Genomic DNA, 13,140 nt, shown 5'->3' on the forward strand with positions numbered 1-13,140 from the left:
CCCCGGGGGGGGGGGGGGGTTGGTGGGGTGGGACCTCTAAAAGCAGAGAACCTAGGTATTGACAATAAACTGCACCAAGTTTTTTTTAAAAGAGATGTGCTATGTATACAACATTTTCATAACAAATCCTAGATGTCACGTGAAAACCTATGTTTTGTGTGCAATAGTTTCACAATAGAAGAGCTCGTAGATTTGGAGTTACCTGTGATCAAGTAAGTATTACATGAGGTAGCAGTAAATTTAGGATTAAGACCATTGTATAAACTTTCATTCTATTAGTAAAATGTTTCCTTGAAGATTGTTTAGGTTAAATTCTCTTCAAGTTTTTTACATTAAACACAGTTTCAAAAGTTTTTCTGAGTCATCATTCTTGGTGTTCGTGTTTATGTTTGTTTGATGTTTAATTTATTCAAATCTATTGCATAATTAATTTAATTAATTATTGAGTTAATATTTGATAAAATCTAAGACAACTAAGTCTAAAACCCTAAAAATCCTTCAATCCCTAATTATCAATTATTAAAATAAATATATTATTTGAGAAAACAAAAAGTGCAATGGCCTTGTGGTTACTAAATATTAATTATTAGTAGAAGACAAATGAATAGGTCATCTAGGGCTACGTACAACCAATTTTATTTATTCTTATATAACTTCTTTCTTTTTTTTTTTCTTTTTTTTTTTTTTTTCCTTTTTTAATTCCTTAAATAGAATGGATGAGGGAGACAATCAACAATAACTACCCCTATTTTGGCATAATCATACTAACTCTTTTTTTTTTCTTCGAATAATCATAGTAACTCTCCTATATGTTAATGAACCAATATCTTTATATATATATATATATATATATTATTTCTTAGTCTTGAGTTAGTGGACTGAGGTGATCTATTTCATCTCGATTTTGGTTGTCTGTTGAAATATTTTCCAGCATAGTTTGTATTTGATATTGATCTTATTTCAATAGGTTATTACTGGTGCTTATGATTCATCACTCTATGGGTGGGTACTCCTGTAAGGTTTAAGGTTGACAAATTCCATGACAATATAATATTAATTGAGTCTCTAATGTGTCATTAAGAGTTCAAAATTACAAGTCCAAGATGTAGCTCAAAGAAGATATAATTGAAGATTTTGATTTCCCTTCCATCGATTGAACAAAGTGTCATCAACAACCTTTTGATCATAGCTCAATGGATTGAAAGAAGATTCTTGACACACTACAAAAATGCGGGTTATAGCTATGTTTTTAAAATGCGGCTGTAGCTCCTAAAAACTTGGCTATAGGTCCATTTGGTCTATAGCCGCGTTTTTAGATTGGTATTAGAATGTAGGTACACTCTTGTAGGATTTATATATTGAGTGTGATCTTTGACCCCTATTATCATTGATGAACTAAAGTGTTTTAATGTTCATAACATGAAAATAATGTTTAAGAACATTAATGATGTAGATGATTTCAAAAGAAATTGTCATAAGCTTTTAGGGAGTGTCCTACGTATTAGAAAAATTGCTAAAATTCCTTGGATAAATTAAAAAAAGGGCCAAACTTGAAATACTATTCTCAAGCTTTCTCAATGACTAAAGTATATTTTTACGGCTCTTGTATCATATGAGGTTAAGGAAAAGAAAATACATTGGAAGAAATGGTCAAAATTGTGTTCTTCATAACTAAAAAGGGTCTGGTTTTCATGACCTTCATGCTTTAACTAGACTATGTTGGCTAAACAAGGGTGGATGCTTCTGCATCACATTAATTCCTTATTTATAGGGTTTTAATGCCCGAACTCAAGTTTCTCTCATGCTATGCTAGGTCACACCCTTCATATGCATGTGCTAGGTTCTAAAAGTTTTGAATAATTAGCAAACAGTGAGCACAACTTGTCCAGATATAGATTCCTAGATCTATAGGTTTGATTAGATAATGCCCAAGGTGTTACAAGTTAGAACACAAAAACATACAAGCTGCAGAATGAAGAATTCGAAACATGCCAAGTTTGATTGATCAAAAATGGGTCTGTAGAATTTTAATTAAGCCCATCAATCTGTTAAGCCCATTAAGTGATTAGTGTTTCAGATCTATTTCACATAGTAATTAAAGGAAACTCTAAGGTACGTTTTGATAGATCTGAAAAGGACTTTGGAGGTGCTCTAGTGAGATCTAAAAGGTAATGTGTCTTCCTCGTTAAAAGTCATCGCTGGAAATTACTCTTATATCATTAGATTCGGTAGATCTGAAGTTTCTGCAAGAAGATCAATAACTGCTGATGATCAAAACCTTCAAGGGTGGTGTTGGAGTCACAAACTAGATAGTTTGTGTTGCTAAACCTTTGAGTGGGATTTCAAAGTCACAAGCGTGGTGCTTGTGTTGCAATAGTCGTGTTAGTAAGTTACTACTTAAGGTAGCAATAGATTTATGATTAAATTTGATTGTAAAAACTTCAATTTTCTTATAGTGGATTTGCTTTACCTTAAGAATTGCTAGATCAAATCCTCCCCAATTTTTACCTTGAAATGGTTTGTTTCATTAGTTTTTCTAAGTCATTATATCGTGGTGCTATTTACTTTTCCGCTGTTGTACCTGATATGATTTATTATTGTTTAACCTAGATTTGAATAATTAATCTAAATAATTACTTGGTTAATATATTAGGTTAAATAATAATCTGGTTTAAGGGTCTAAACAAACAAACAAACAACACGGCATATAGTACATTCTCGGCACAAAAGCTAAGCAAGGTGGATTATAGAATACAAATTCTCTATCCCATTTTTTATGTTTTATTTTATATTTCACTAATCACAAATTGTTATATTTTTATTTGACTTTCTTTATAAAATAAACAAAGTTTAAAGTGAAAAAAAAAAAAAAAAATCAAAGACAAATCATACTATAATATATATTATATTATTGATTGAACATAAAAAGTGGGAAACAGATTTGTATTCGTGATGAAAGGAGATCAGTCCAAATATGAGTGGATATCTGGTCCAAAGTCCAAACATAAGATAGATAACCATGTTAGGTACGTATAGCTGATTGACGTGGAGGGTGGGGGATGGAATTTCAGGTTGTTGGAAGTGTTAATACTTGATGCTTACATAGTTGCTGAAATTAAGGTCATCCCATTGAATTCTCTATATTTCGAAGTGGAACTCTCAGTAGAGAAGAATGTTAAAATTTTATAGGCCTGCTTGTGCCGAAAACGCCTCTAACAACAATGTTAGCTGTTGTGTCTTTAAGTAGTTTATAATAAACTTTTGGAAGATTAAAAAAAAAAAAAAAACTTTGGAAGATTAAATTGGACTCAAAGGGGACAAAGACAAAATAATTCATGAGAATTTTGCATGATTCAAACTAGTTAATTGGATACCTGAAGTACAATGACGACTAAAGGTTTGCTAGAATAGTGCCCCCCCAAAAAAATGTTTATTATAAACTTCGACCCTGTATAATGGGTACAATCTGCTCATAATTAAACAAAGACAAAATAGTGCACGAGGAATTTTTCAAATTTAAACTAATCAATTAGATATCTCTCTGAAAAAAAAAATAATAATAATAAGGACAAAAAGTTTGCTAGAATACAAACATAACAGTTAGGTGGAGTTTGGATAGCGTTTTGAACGCTTGTGGTGCGTGTTTGCATCTATCAGTAGGTCTTGTATACTGTTTAGAGGACCCACAAATCTTATTTTTTAGCAAACTTTTCATTAAAAATGAGTTTTACAGTATTATTCACACATTTAAAAATTATTTTGCTACAGTATTTTTAATTTTCAGTTTTCAGCAATAAATGATATTCAAACAGACCCTAAGTGCAATAAGTAGTATTTAAACATATCGTTGATGCCCTCCAAAACTTGGACCCTGTACTTGCCGAATGGATACAATCTGGTCAAACTAAGATAAGACAGATCAATTTTTCCAAATATGCCCTCTCCCCCTCTATTTAATGTTAAAATTTAAAATATTGAGTAAATGCAAACACCAAATTATTTCATCTTTCCACCTTACAAAGGCGCACTTAACACCTATAAATGCTATGTAAAATAAGCTACCGTCAACATGGTGTTATATATAATATGTAATATAAGTTCAAACGATTATGCTATCTTTTTGCTCTTGTTCATCCATGGTGTTACAAAGAGCTTTACCTTTTGTCTCTAGTAAAAAGATTAGAAAGAACCCACACAAAAATATTGCCAGTCCAAAAATCCCAAAAGTTAGGAACTCATTTCTTCTCCCTGCTGAAGTCAATAATGGATCAAACACTGTGCCAAGCACAACTGCTTGCCTAGCCAGCGATGTGGCCGAGCTCCTCACACTTGTTGGAAACAACTCGGTTGTGTATATCAGCCACACATTATACGCAAAACATGAGCAAAATAAAGATGCTAGTTCTAACCCAATCTGTATGCCTTCTCCACCACGGCCAAATACAACACAGTATGCTGAATATGCCACTCGCTATACAAGACACAAACAATGGACCTCTCCTATTCCATCTTTCGATAAAGACCAAGGATGGTAAATTTGAAGGCATCAACATTGAGGCATTAAATACGACGCTCAAATAGATGTTGAAACCCAAATTTCCTACCCCGAATAACATTCCAAAGAATGCCACTCCAATGCCTAACCCAAGTGCCATACTTGCCAATATCCGTTTTAAAGCCCATCCTCTCTAGCATAAGTCTTTCATTACTTTGTAAGGATTATTAACCTTTGATATTTCCTTCCTGAGGGGAATGTTGGATGTTGAAAGTTCAATATGGGTATGAAATACCCTTGAACGTTTAGACCCCTAGATACAAAATACCAATTCAAGTTTTATATCAAATAATTAATGTGCGGAATATGATAACTAGCTTATAACAGAATTGATAAAACAATCTAAGCCAAATATAAACACATCCACAGCAATAAATATGAGGCAAAGATAAAGGAAAGAGAGATGCAAATACACAGACAACACACGATGTGTTATCGAAGAGGAAACCGAAGTCCTCGGCGTAAAACCTTTCCGCCGCCCTCTAAGCGGTGATAAAATCCACTAAAGAATATAGTTGGGATACATGAACAGCAAAAAACCCTCTAAGCCTAATCTACCCAAGTACCTAAGCCCTCCAAACTTCTTGCTCTAACGAGGTTACGCCGAACCTATTTCTTTTTTAGCTTGCCAGATTCTGCTACTTGACCATAGCATCAACCAATATATATTGGTTCCTTTCCAAACTGCTTCCCAAAGCACCAAATAGACTTTCTCACAGACGTGGGTGTGGTGAGATAAGAGTTTGGTAAATGACCTCTCAAGGGTATGACAATGGAGAGGAAGAGAGTAGAGGAATTTGTAAAGTCTCTTTAGATGAAGATTGGGGATGAGGCAATCTTGTTTTTCTCTAGGGTTTTCTCTCACAAAATTCTCTCTGGAAGCTCTCTCAATATGATGGGTATAAGGGTGTTCCTCTCAAGGGTATGACAATGGAGAGGAAGAGAGTAGAGGAATTTGTAAAGTCTCTTTAGATGAAGATTGGGGATGAGGCAATCTTGTTTTTCTCTAGGGTTTTCTCTCACAAAATTCTCTCTGGAAGCTCTCTCAATATGATGGGTATAAGGGTGTATATATAGTAGGGTGAGAAGGGAATGCAAAACGTCAGTTTTTGCCAAACAGGGCAAGTTGGCGACTTGGTCTCGCGGCTTGTCCAAGTCGCGAGTTCAAGTCGCGACGTAACGGCCTGGCCAGTCTGGAACTTTTGTCCTGTAACATGACAGCTGGCGCGACCCTTCAGCTTTCCAGTGTGCCTCTCACGTGCCAGCCTTTGGCGGCTTGCCAGTCGCGATCCACCCACGAGCCCTAGCCGCGTGCCTCTGTTTTTCTTGCACACTCTTGAGCTTTTCTTCACATCTTCTCACACACTACCCTTACAATTTTCCCATCTAAATACATGGTTGCTAAGTGTTAAATTACAAGCAAATTGGTCATGGAATAAAACCAATTAAATTGTTGATTAAATTCAACCTTACAGATGTGTACAAGTCTAAACTCTTGACTGGTATAGATGCAATTCCTCTCAATACATCAACAGCTTCTTTGTCACGCCCTTGCATGAAAAGCCACCTAGGAGACTCATAGACAAAGAAGTAAGTCATGATACAGAAAGATATTGATGAAATAGAAGTGTACAGATAGAGTTTTCTCCATGATGAACCTCTATTCAGATATGCTATAGCTGATAAGGACATTAACCCAACTGCATAAGAGAAAAATCCGATCGAACCAATTTGGCCACGCCACCTTTTTCCCACTCTCTCTGTTAAAAAAATAAGAGAGCATGATATAATTGGTGCGCGACCAAAGCCGCTTATAAGTCTCAAGGCTGAGTACATCCATATGTTCACCGAGAAAGCTGTGAGAAGCGAGGCTAAGCACATTGTTAGACATGAGAGGTAAAGCAATTTCCTCCTACCAAGCCAGAAGTCACCAAATATAGCAAGAGTGAATCCACCAATTAGGCATCCTAAGAAGAATGATGAAGCAGGAAGGCCCATGATGAATGAACTTGCACATTCGAGACCCCACTCTGATATGATTGTCTTGTGAGAAGAATCAACCCAATACCAAGCACTTTTTGGGAGTTCGCAAATATTGGACTTTGGGCTGCATGTTGCGTTCAAGTTGCAGTGCCATTTTGGATGAGCATCAGCAAAGATGCTGATAAATATTTGTTGTGCATCAATGAGCGTTGGGACTGATACAAGGAGGGCTTGCAAGAACTGAGACCACCCAAAACCTCCTATAATTTGTTCAATGGTTTCATCTTGAGACAATGAAGGAAGGACTTGTTTGGTTTCCGGAGTCTTTTGCTCGGCTGAGTGAGTGTCTGTGAGGTTTTGGTTTATATTTGGTAAGGCCATATTGTAATTGTGCTACGTACAACTTTGATAACTCTTGGCTTGTAGAACTACCATTTAAATAATGATGGTCTTGTGCCCTATGACATTGAATTGTGCTACGTACCTTTCATGTTTTAGCTTTTATTTAATTGTTTAATTATTAGGCATATTACAGCTCAACGATGACTTCAATAACTGCATGGCATCCCCATTAATTGCTTCCAAAAATTCTTAATCCAAGGTAAGGTATATTTCAATCTCATACAAATATCCACGTGCACGAGGAATGGCTACTTTTATTGTTTTAAGAAAAACACAAATTTTCTCAATCTACTGGTACAAAGTACGCCGATTATCATGAATACAAACAAAATAGCTAACGTTGTATACACCGGAATATCAGGAAACCAAAGCAAATGTCAAATCTTCTTGATGCTACGTACACCACTGTTCCATGGTCAATCTAAGCTGGCGCTTGGTTAGTTCCTTACGTAATACCATTTCGCAAACTTGCTCATGAATATGCTTTTCTTGTGATCAATCCTAAGCGAATCTCCCGGCTGCAGAATTTCAACTAGTGTTTGATAAAGCGGACCCTCGGATGCAGAAGTGGCTCTAGGACTTTTTTTTTAAGGAGGGTCAAAGTGGTTAGGAATTTGTCAAGGGGCAATTAAAAAATAAAATGAATTTATTTATGGCGAAAATAGCATTTTGTTCATTATATTTTGGCGTAACAATTAATTTGGTCTTTATATTTTGATAGCAATTAATTAGGTCCATGTTATTTTCAACTTACAACCAATTTGGTCCCTACCATTAACTCATTAACAAAAAATGCATATATGACAAACGGTTTGCATTATTGGTACATACGTGGTTAAAATAATAATATATAATTAAATAATTAAATATTAAAAAAATCCATGTAAGCATTTTTGTAAAAATAAATAAAATTCCACGTCAAACAAAAAAAATTCTGAGACACATCATCACCACATGAGTTTTCTAATCCACTAACTCAAACAAATTTACCATTTAAACTTAAAGATATGTTACTATGTAACGAATCATTCCAAAATCTTCATCACCAATAAGATCTAGCAGTCATCGATTTGCAAACCTCCACCTTCACATTCATAACCGGAGTGTATGAAGGTGGGTCAACTTTGTTGCCGAAGGTGTTGGCTGGGCTATTTTAGTAGAAGTGAGAGTTTTTCGTTTTTCTTTTCTCAATGTAGTAAATTTTTAAGTGTCTGCAATTTTACTAGAAGGTCATTCGTTACCAACAAAGTCTTGAATTATGTAATTTTTTTTTCTTTAATTTGTTGTTACTTTGATTCTAGGATATATCAACCAGCAACTAGTGAAACTTGGTATTTGATTTTGAGTTTTTTTTTTTTTTTTTTCTTCAGTTTGTTGGTACCATTTGTATTTAATGTTATTTTACAAATTAAAAAAGATAAAAGAAAAAAGTTCTATCAATCTCATCAAGCCCAACGCCCCTTTGATGAACAAAACTTTAAATGAACCTCAAGATCTGATCGAGAATGCCCAAGCCGATCATGGCACAACTGAAGACTAAAGTTGAAGATTTGGAATGGATAGTGAGGTTGAAGCAGCCATGGCACTCTCAGGTTGAATGTGAAGGTGGAGGTGTGTATATCGGCAGCGGCTAGATCTGACTATTGGTGAAGATTTATTAAAATTGTTTTGTTACATGGGTAGTGTGAGATTCATCTATACAAGTGGTGAAATGTATTTGTGGCTTATTAGACAATTCATATTGTTGGCTAGGTGATGAGGTGTTTATTTTCATTTGTTGTTATTTTATTATTGGTCCACTTGGCTTTTTTAATATTATTAAAATTTATTATTATCATTTAATTAGCCATGTCAGCTTCATATGTGACAATTGTGTAATCCGTTAGCCAAGTAGGCATTTTTTGTTAGTGAGTTAACAGTAAGTACCAAATTTATTGTAAGTTGAACATAATAGGGACCAAATTGACCGCTACCAAAATGTAATGATCAAATTAACTATTACACCAAAATGTAGGGACCAAAATAGTGTTTTCGCCTTTATTTATTTTGCTATATATACAACTTTGTCTATTGTATACAATAATCTAAAATAGTATTCTAAATACAATTTAGCATTTAATACAATTACATCGTATAATAGTCTAAAAATGGTATTTAATACTTTATAAATTAGTAAGACAACAACCATCGAATGCATAATAATTTGTTATATTAATATGTAATATTGATGAAATAAAAATATATGATAAAGAAGAATAGTAACATACCTAGGAGTAGGACTGAGAGTAAATATAAAACTAAGAAAAAAAAATGTAAGTTTTTTCTTTCGAAGTGTATTGTTTTTTAGCCATACATGTGGTTTCTCTCTTAGGATCCGTTTGGATACAGCTGAAAATTGAAAACTGAAACTGAAAACTGAAAAATACTGTAGCAAAATAATTTTTAAATGTGTGAATAGTATCGTTGGACCTATTTTTAATGAAAAAATTGTAAAAAAGTGAAATTTGTAGGTCCGTGAACAGTGCACATTGTGCACTGTTCATTGTAAAAGTCAAATATTGTGGCTACTGTTCAATGAACAGTAGCTGCAACAGTAATGAAGAGTAACAATTTTGGCTGAAAAAGAAGCTGAAAACGCAGACGCCTAACGTGGACGCGCAAACCAAACATACACTTAGAATTGGAGCAAGTACAAAAAGACTTTTTTTACTTCGAAATCTATAGAACATTTATCAAACTACTTGATCAAATGGAGAGAAAAGCTAAGAAATCATAGAAGCGAGAAAAGAGATAGAAAGAAAATGAGGAAAGAATCACATATATAAATTGAGATCTATTGGTTGTAACAATGGTGTAATTTTCTTTTTATGAAGAAAAAATTGTATAAGGAAAAATAACTTCATTTTGCTATCAATGGAAAAGTAAGCCAGAGTTCCAAAGAGAAAATTTATAATTTTTTAACGAATGAGCAAAAAATTGAAACATTTTTTTCTTCATTATAAAATTAAATATTTTAATAATAGTACTACTTACCCAACACTTATACAATTATATTATTCACACGCTCTTGTTCATCCATGGTGTTACAAAGATTTTTACCCTTTGTCTCTGGTAAAATGATCACAATGAAACTACACAATAATATTGTTAATCCAAAAGTTCCAAACGATAAAAATCCATTTCTCTTCCCTCCTGAAGTCAATATCGGATCAAACACTGAACCAAGGACAATTGCTTGCCTGACCAAAGTTGAGGCCGAGTTCCTCACAGTAGTTGGAAATAATTCAATTGTGAATATCATCAACACATTTAATGCCAAAGAGGTGCAGAAGAAAGATGCTAGTTCTAGCCCGATCTGTATGCCTTCTCTACTACTGCCTACTACAACACACATTATGCTGCATATGCCACTTATTATACATAAGGCAAACAATGAACCTTTCCTTTTCCATCTTGATATAAAGAACAAGGTTACTAAATTTGTAGGTATTAACAATAAGGCATTAAACATGACACCCAAATAGAGGTTGAAACCTAAATTTCTTACACCAAATAACATACCAAAGTATACTAATCCAATGCCAAAACCAAGTACCATAGTTGCTAATATCCGTCGCAATGCCCATCTTCTCTTAAATAAGTCCTTCATCAATTTGTAAGGATTACTTGTTGATATTTCTTGCCCAAGATGAACGCTAGATAGGTCTAAGTCTAAACTATTGCCTTCTATAGATGCAAGTTTTCTCAATACTGCTTTGGCTTCTGTGTCACGTCCTTCCATGAAAAGCCATCTAGGAGATTCATGCACAAAGTAATAAGTAATTATACAGTATGAGATTGCTGGAATAGAAGTACAGAGATAAAGAATTCTCCATGATGAACCTCTGTTCAAATAGGCCGCAGCTGGCAAACATAATATCCCGAATGAATACAAGACAAATGTCATTGTCCCTATTTGTCCACGCCACTGTTTTCCCACTCTCTCGGTTAACAAAATCAAAGTGCATGTTGTAATTGAGCCACGACCAAACCCGCTTAGAAGTCTCAAGGTCGAGTACATCCAAATGTTAATCGAGAATGCCGTGAAAAGCGAGGTAAAGCACATTATTAGGCATGAGAGGTAAAGCAAGTTCTTCCTACCAAGACGGATGTCGCCAAGTGTAGCAAGACTTAATCCACCGACTATGCTGCCTACGAAGAAAGATGAAGCAGGAAGTCCTGTGATGAATGAACTAGCACATTCGAGACCCCATTCCGATATGATTGTCTTATGAGAAGGTTCATCCCAAGACCAAGCACTTTTTGGGAGTTTGCAGATATTGGAGTTTGAGTTGCATGTTGTGTTGAGCTGCCAATTTGGCTCTGCGTCAGTAAAGATGCTTATAAATGTTTGTTGTGCATCAAATAAAGCTGGGACTGATACAAGAATGGCTTGAATGAGTTGAGACCACCCCAAACCTCCTAAAATTTGTTCAATCGTCTCATCTAGAGACAAGGGAGGAAGGACTTGGTTGAGTCCTGGAGTCTCTTGGTCAGCAGAGCTAGTCCGCGTGAGATTATGGGTTGTAGTAGATATTTCCATAAATCTTTGATGACTTTGGCTTGTAGATCTATCACTTCAAGTTCTGATGGTCTTGTTTCATTTAACCTGCATTTGGATATTATTTATAAGTCAATTTTTCATTACTCATTTTAACTCCAAAAATATTTCAATTTAATAAATAAATAAATTATATCCAAGCTATGACCAAACAGGTAACCAAATATTTCATTTTAACTAAAACTTTTCAACTTAATAAATTTAAATAAATTGCATCGCATGTCAAAACAAATAAGTCACCACAAACACTAAACAACAAACCAAATAAATTATTCTGTTCCGACAAAACAAATAAAAATATATATATTTGTACACACCATTGCAAATAGGATATAATTTTGTCAAGAGAAAAATAAACCAGCCAATCAATTCTAAATAACAAAACAATAAACAGTGATAGAGCCAAGAATTTCTTCTGGGGGGACAATCTAAATATAATTAAATTCTTAAGTAAAAAAGTTGTCTTACTTTCTTTTCATGGAAATAAAATCATTAATAATTGAGTCTATAACTAAATTTTATAGCTGTATGACTATATCTATTTCTATATACACAGTTACACAATTCCATAAATTTATATTTTCATCTCATACACCGGTATAATCTCATATTAATTATTGAAATTTAGGACCATGTTCCAAGGGAACAATTTATACTTATATATATTCATTTTCTTAAGTTCATATAATCTACGAGCCTTTTTAAGGGATTCATTATCTAAAGTTTCAATCTTTAGGACAAAGGATTAAGATTGAATGAACAATAAGTGTTAACTACCAAGTAAATACGGCTAGATAAAATTAAATAATTTAGCAAATATCAACGACAAATATATTAATATACAATATAAACAATAGTATCATATATATATATATACACACACACTACACGGTAATATATTATAAATTTTCATTCTAATATATATTTTGAATACTAACCAAAAATGAAAAGAAATTGACAATCACAAAGTTATTTACTATTGTTTTTAATGACATCGGCAGACAAGACAACCACAAAAGCAGTCTACTTTAGTCTTCACCCTTCAGCAGAGTACACTAGCATTCACAGATTAGAGAGAATGACTGAATAACAAACGATAAAAAGAGAAAACCCAGATCACCAGTGAGCGAGGGAGAGAGACAGAGAGAGAGAGATTACCAGCAGAGCTTTGGCTATGGGGGAATGGCCTCAGGAGAGAGAACTTTTAGAAAGAAAGAGAGAGATGGAGTTGATGAAGCACTTTCTTCCTTTAGAATGAAATTTATTAGGTACTTCTAGAGTATGGAGAAATTGTGCTCCATTTTCTCACATTTGTGATGACCCCACCATGAATTTAATGAATGAACTCCATCATGAATATAAAAAGATGGAGTATCATTGTCCGTGCTCTAGAGGACCAAGAATACCTAAGAATTTCTCGCTTTTGAATAGGAAACCTAGACTATTTTTGGTAAGTTCTTGTTAATACCGCCAATAATAACAAGTAACAACATGTTATCTAAAATATGATATGAAAGTGTTGTGAAGTTATTATTATTATTATTATTATTATTATTATTATTATTATTCGTTAACTAGGCTAAGTTTTCCTAATTGGTAA

At 34.0% G+C, this 13,140-nt stretch overlaps 2 protein-coding genes across 3 annotated transcripts; both read right to left on the reverse strand.

The window, feature by feature from the left end:
- Positions 1-5,983: 5,983 nt before the first annotated feature.
- On the reverse strand, positions 5,984-6,919 carry LOC112038111 (organic cation/carnitine transporter 2). The gene has a single exon (XM_024070931.2). The coding sequence runs from the start codon at positions 6,917-6,919 to the stop codon at positions 5,984-5,986; it is 936 nt and encodes a 311-aa protein (XP_023926699.2).
- Positions 6,920-9,973: 3,054 nt separating this feature from the next.
- LOC112038110 (organic cation/carnitine transporter 2-like) lies at positions 9,974-12,861 on the reverse strand. Of its 2 annotated transcripts, XM_065773290.1 has the most exons (3): positions 12,699-12,861; positions 11,399-11,588; positions 9,974-11,302 (listed from the first exon to the last, which is right to left on the reverse strand). In XM_065773290.1, the coding sequence occupies exons 2-3, from the start codon at positions 11,520-11,522 to the stop codon at positions 9,981-9,983; spliced, it is 1,446 nt and encodes a 481-aa protein (XP_065629362.1). In that variant the 5' UTR covers positions 11,523-11,588; positions 12,699-12,861; the 3' UTR covers positions 9,974-9,980. The 2 variants fall into 2 exon arrangements, with proteins under 2 accessions (XP_065629362.1, XP_065629361.1); XM_065773289.1 differs by having other exon boundaries at positions 9,974-11,588.
- Positions 12,862-13,140: the final 279 nt, after the last annotated feature.

Source organism: Quercus suber, unplaced genomic scaffold (genome assembly GCF_002906115.3).
Source record: "Quercus suber isolate HL8 unplaced genomic scaffold, Cork oak 2.0 scaffold_72, whole genome shotgun sequence".
Lineage (NCBI taxonomy): Eukaryota > Viridiplantae > Streptophyta > Magnoliopsida > Fagales > Fagaceae > Quercus > Quercus suber.

Coding starts and splice junctions, on each gene's coding strand:
- LOC112038110 (XM_065773289.1), bottom strand. CDS start 11,522: ATGGAAATATCTACTACAACCCATAATCTCACGCGGACTAGCTCTGCT.
- LOC112038111 (XM_024070931.2), bottom strand. CDS start 6,919: ATGGCCTTACCAAATATAAACCAAAACCTCACAGACACTCACTCAGCC.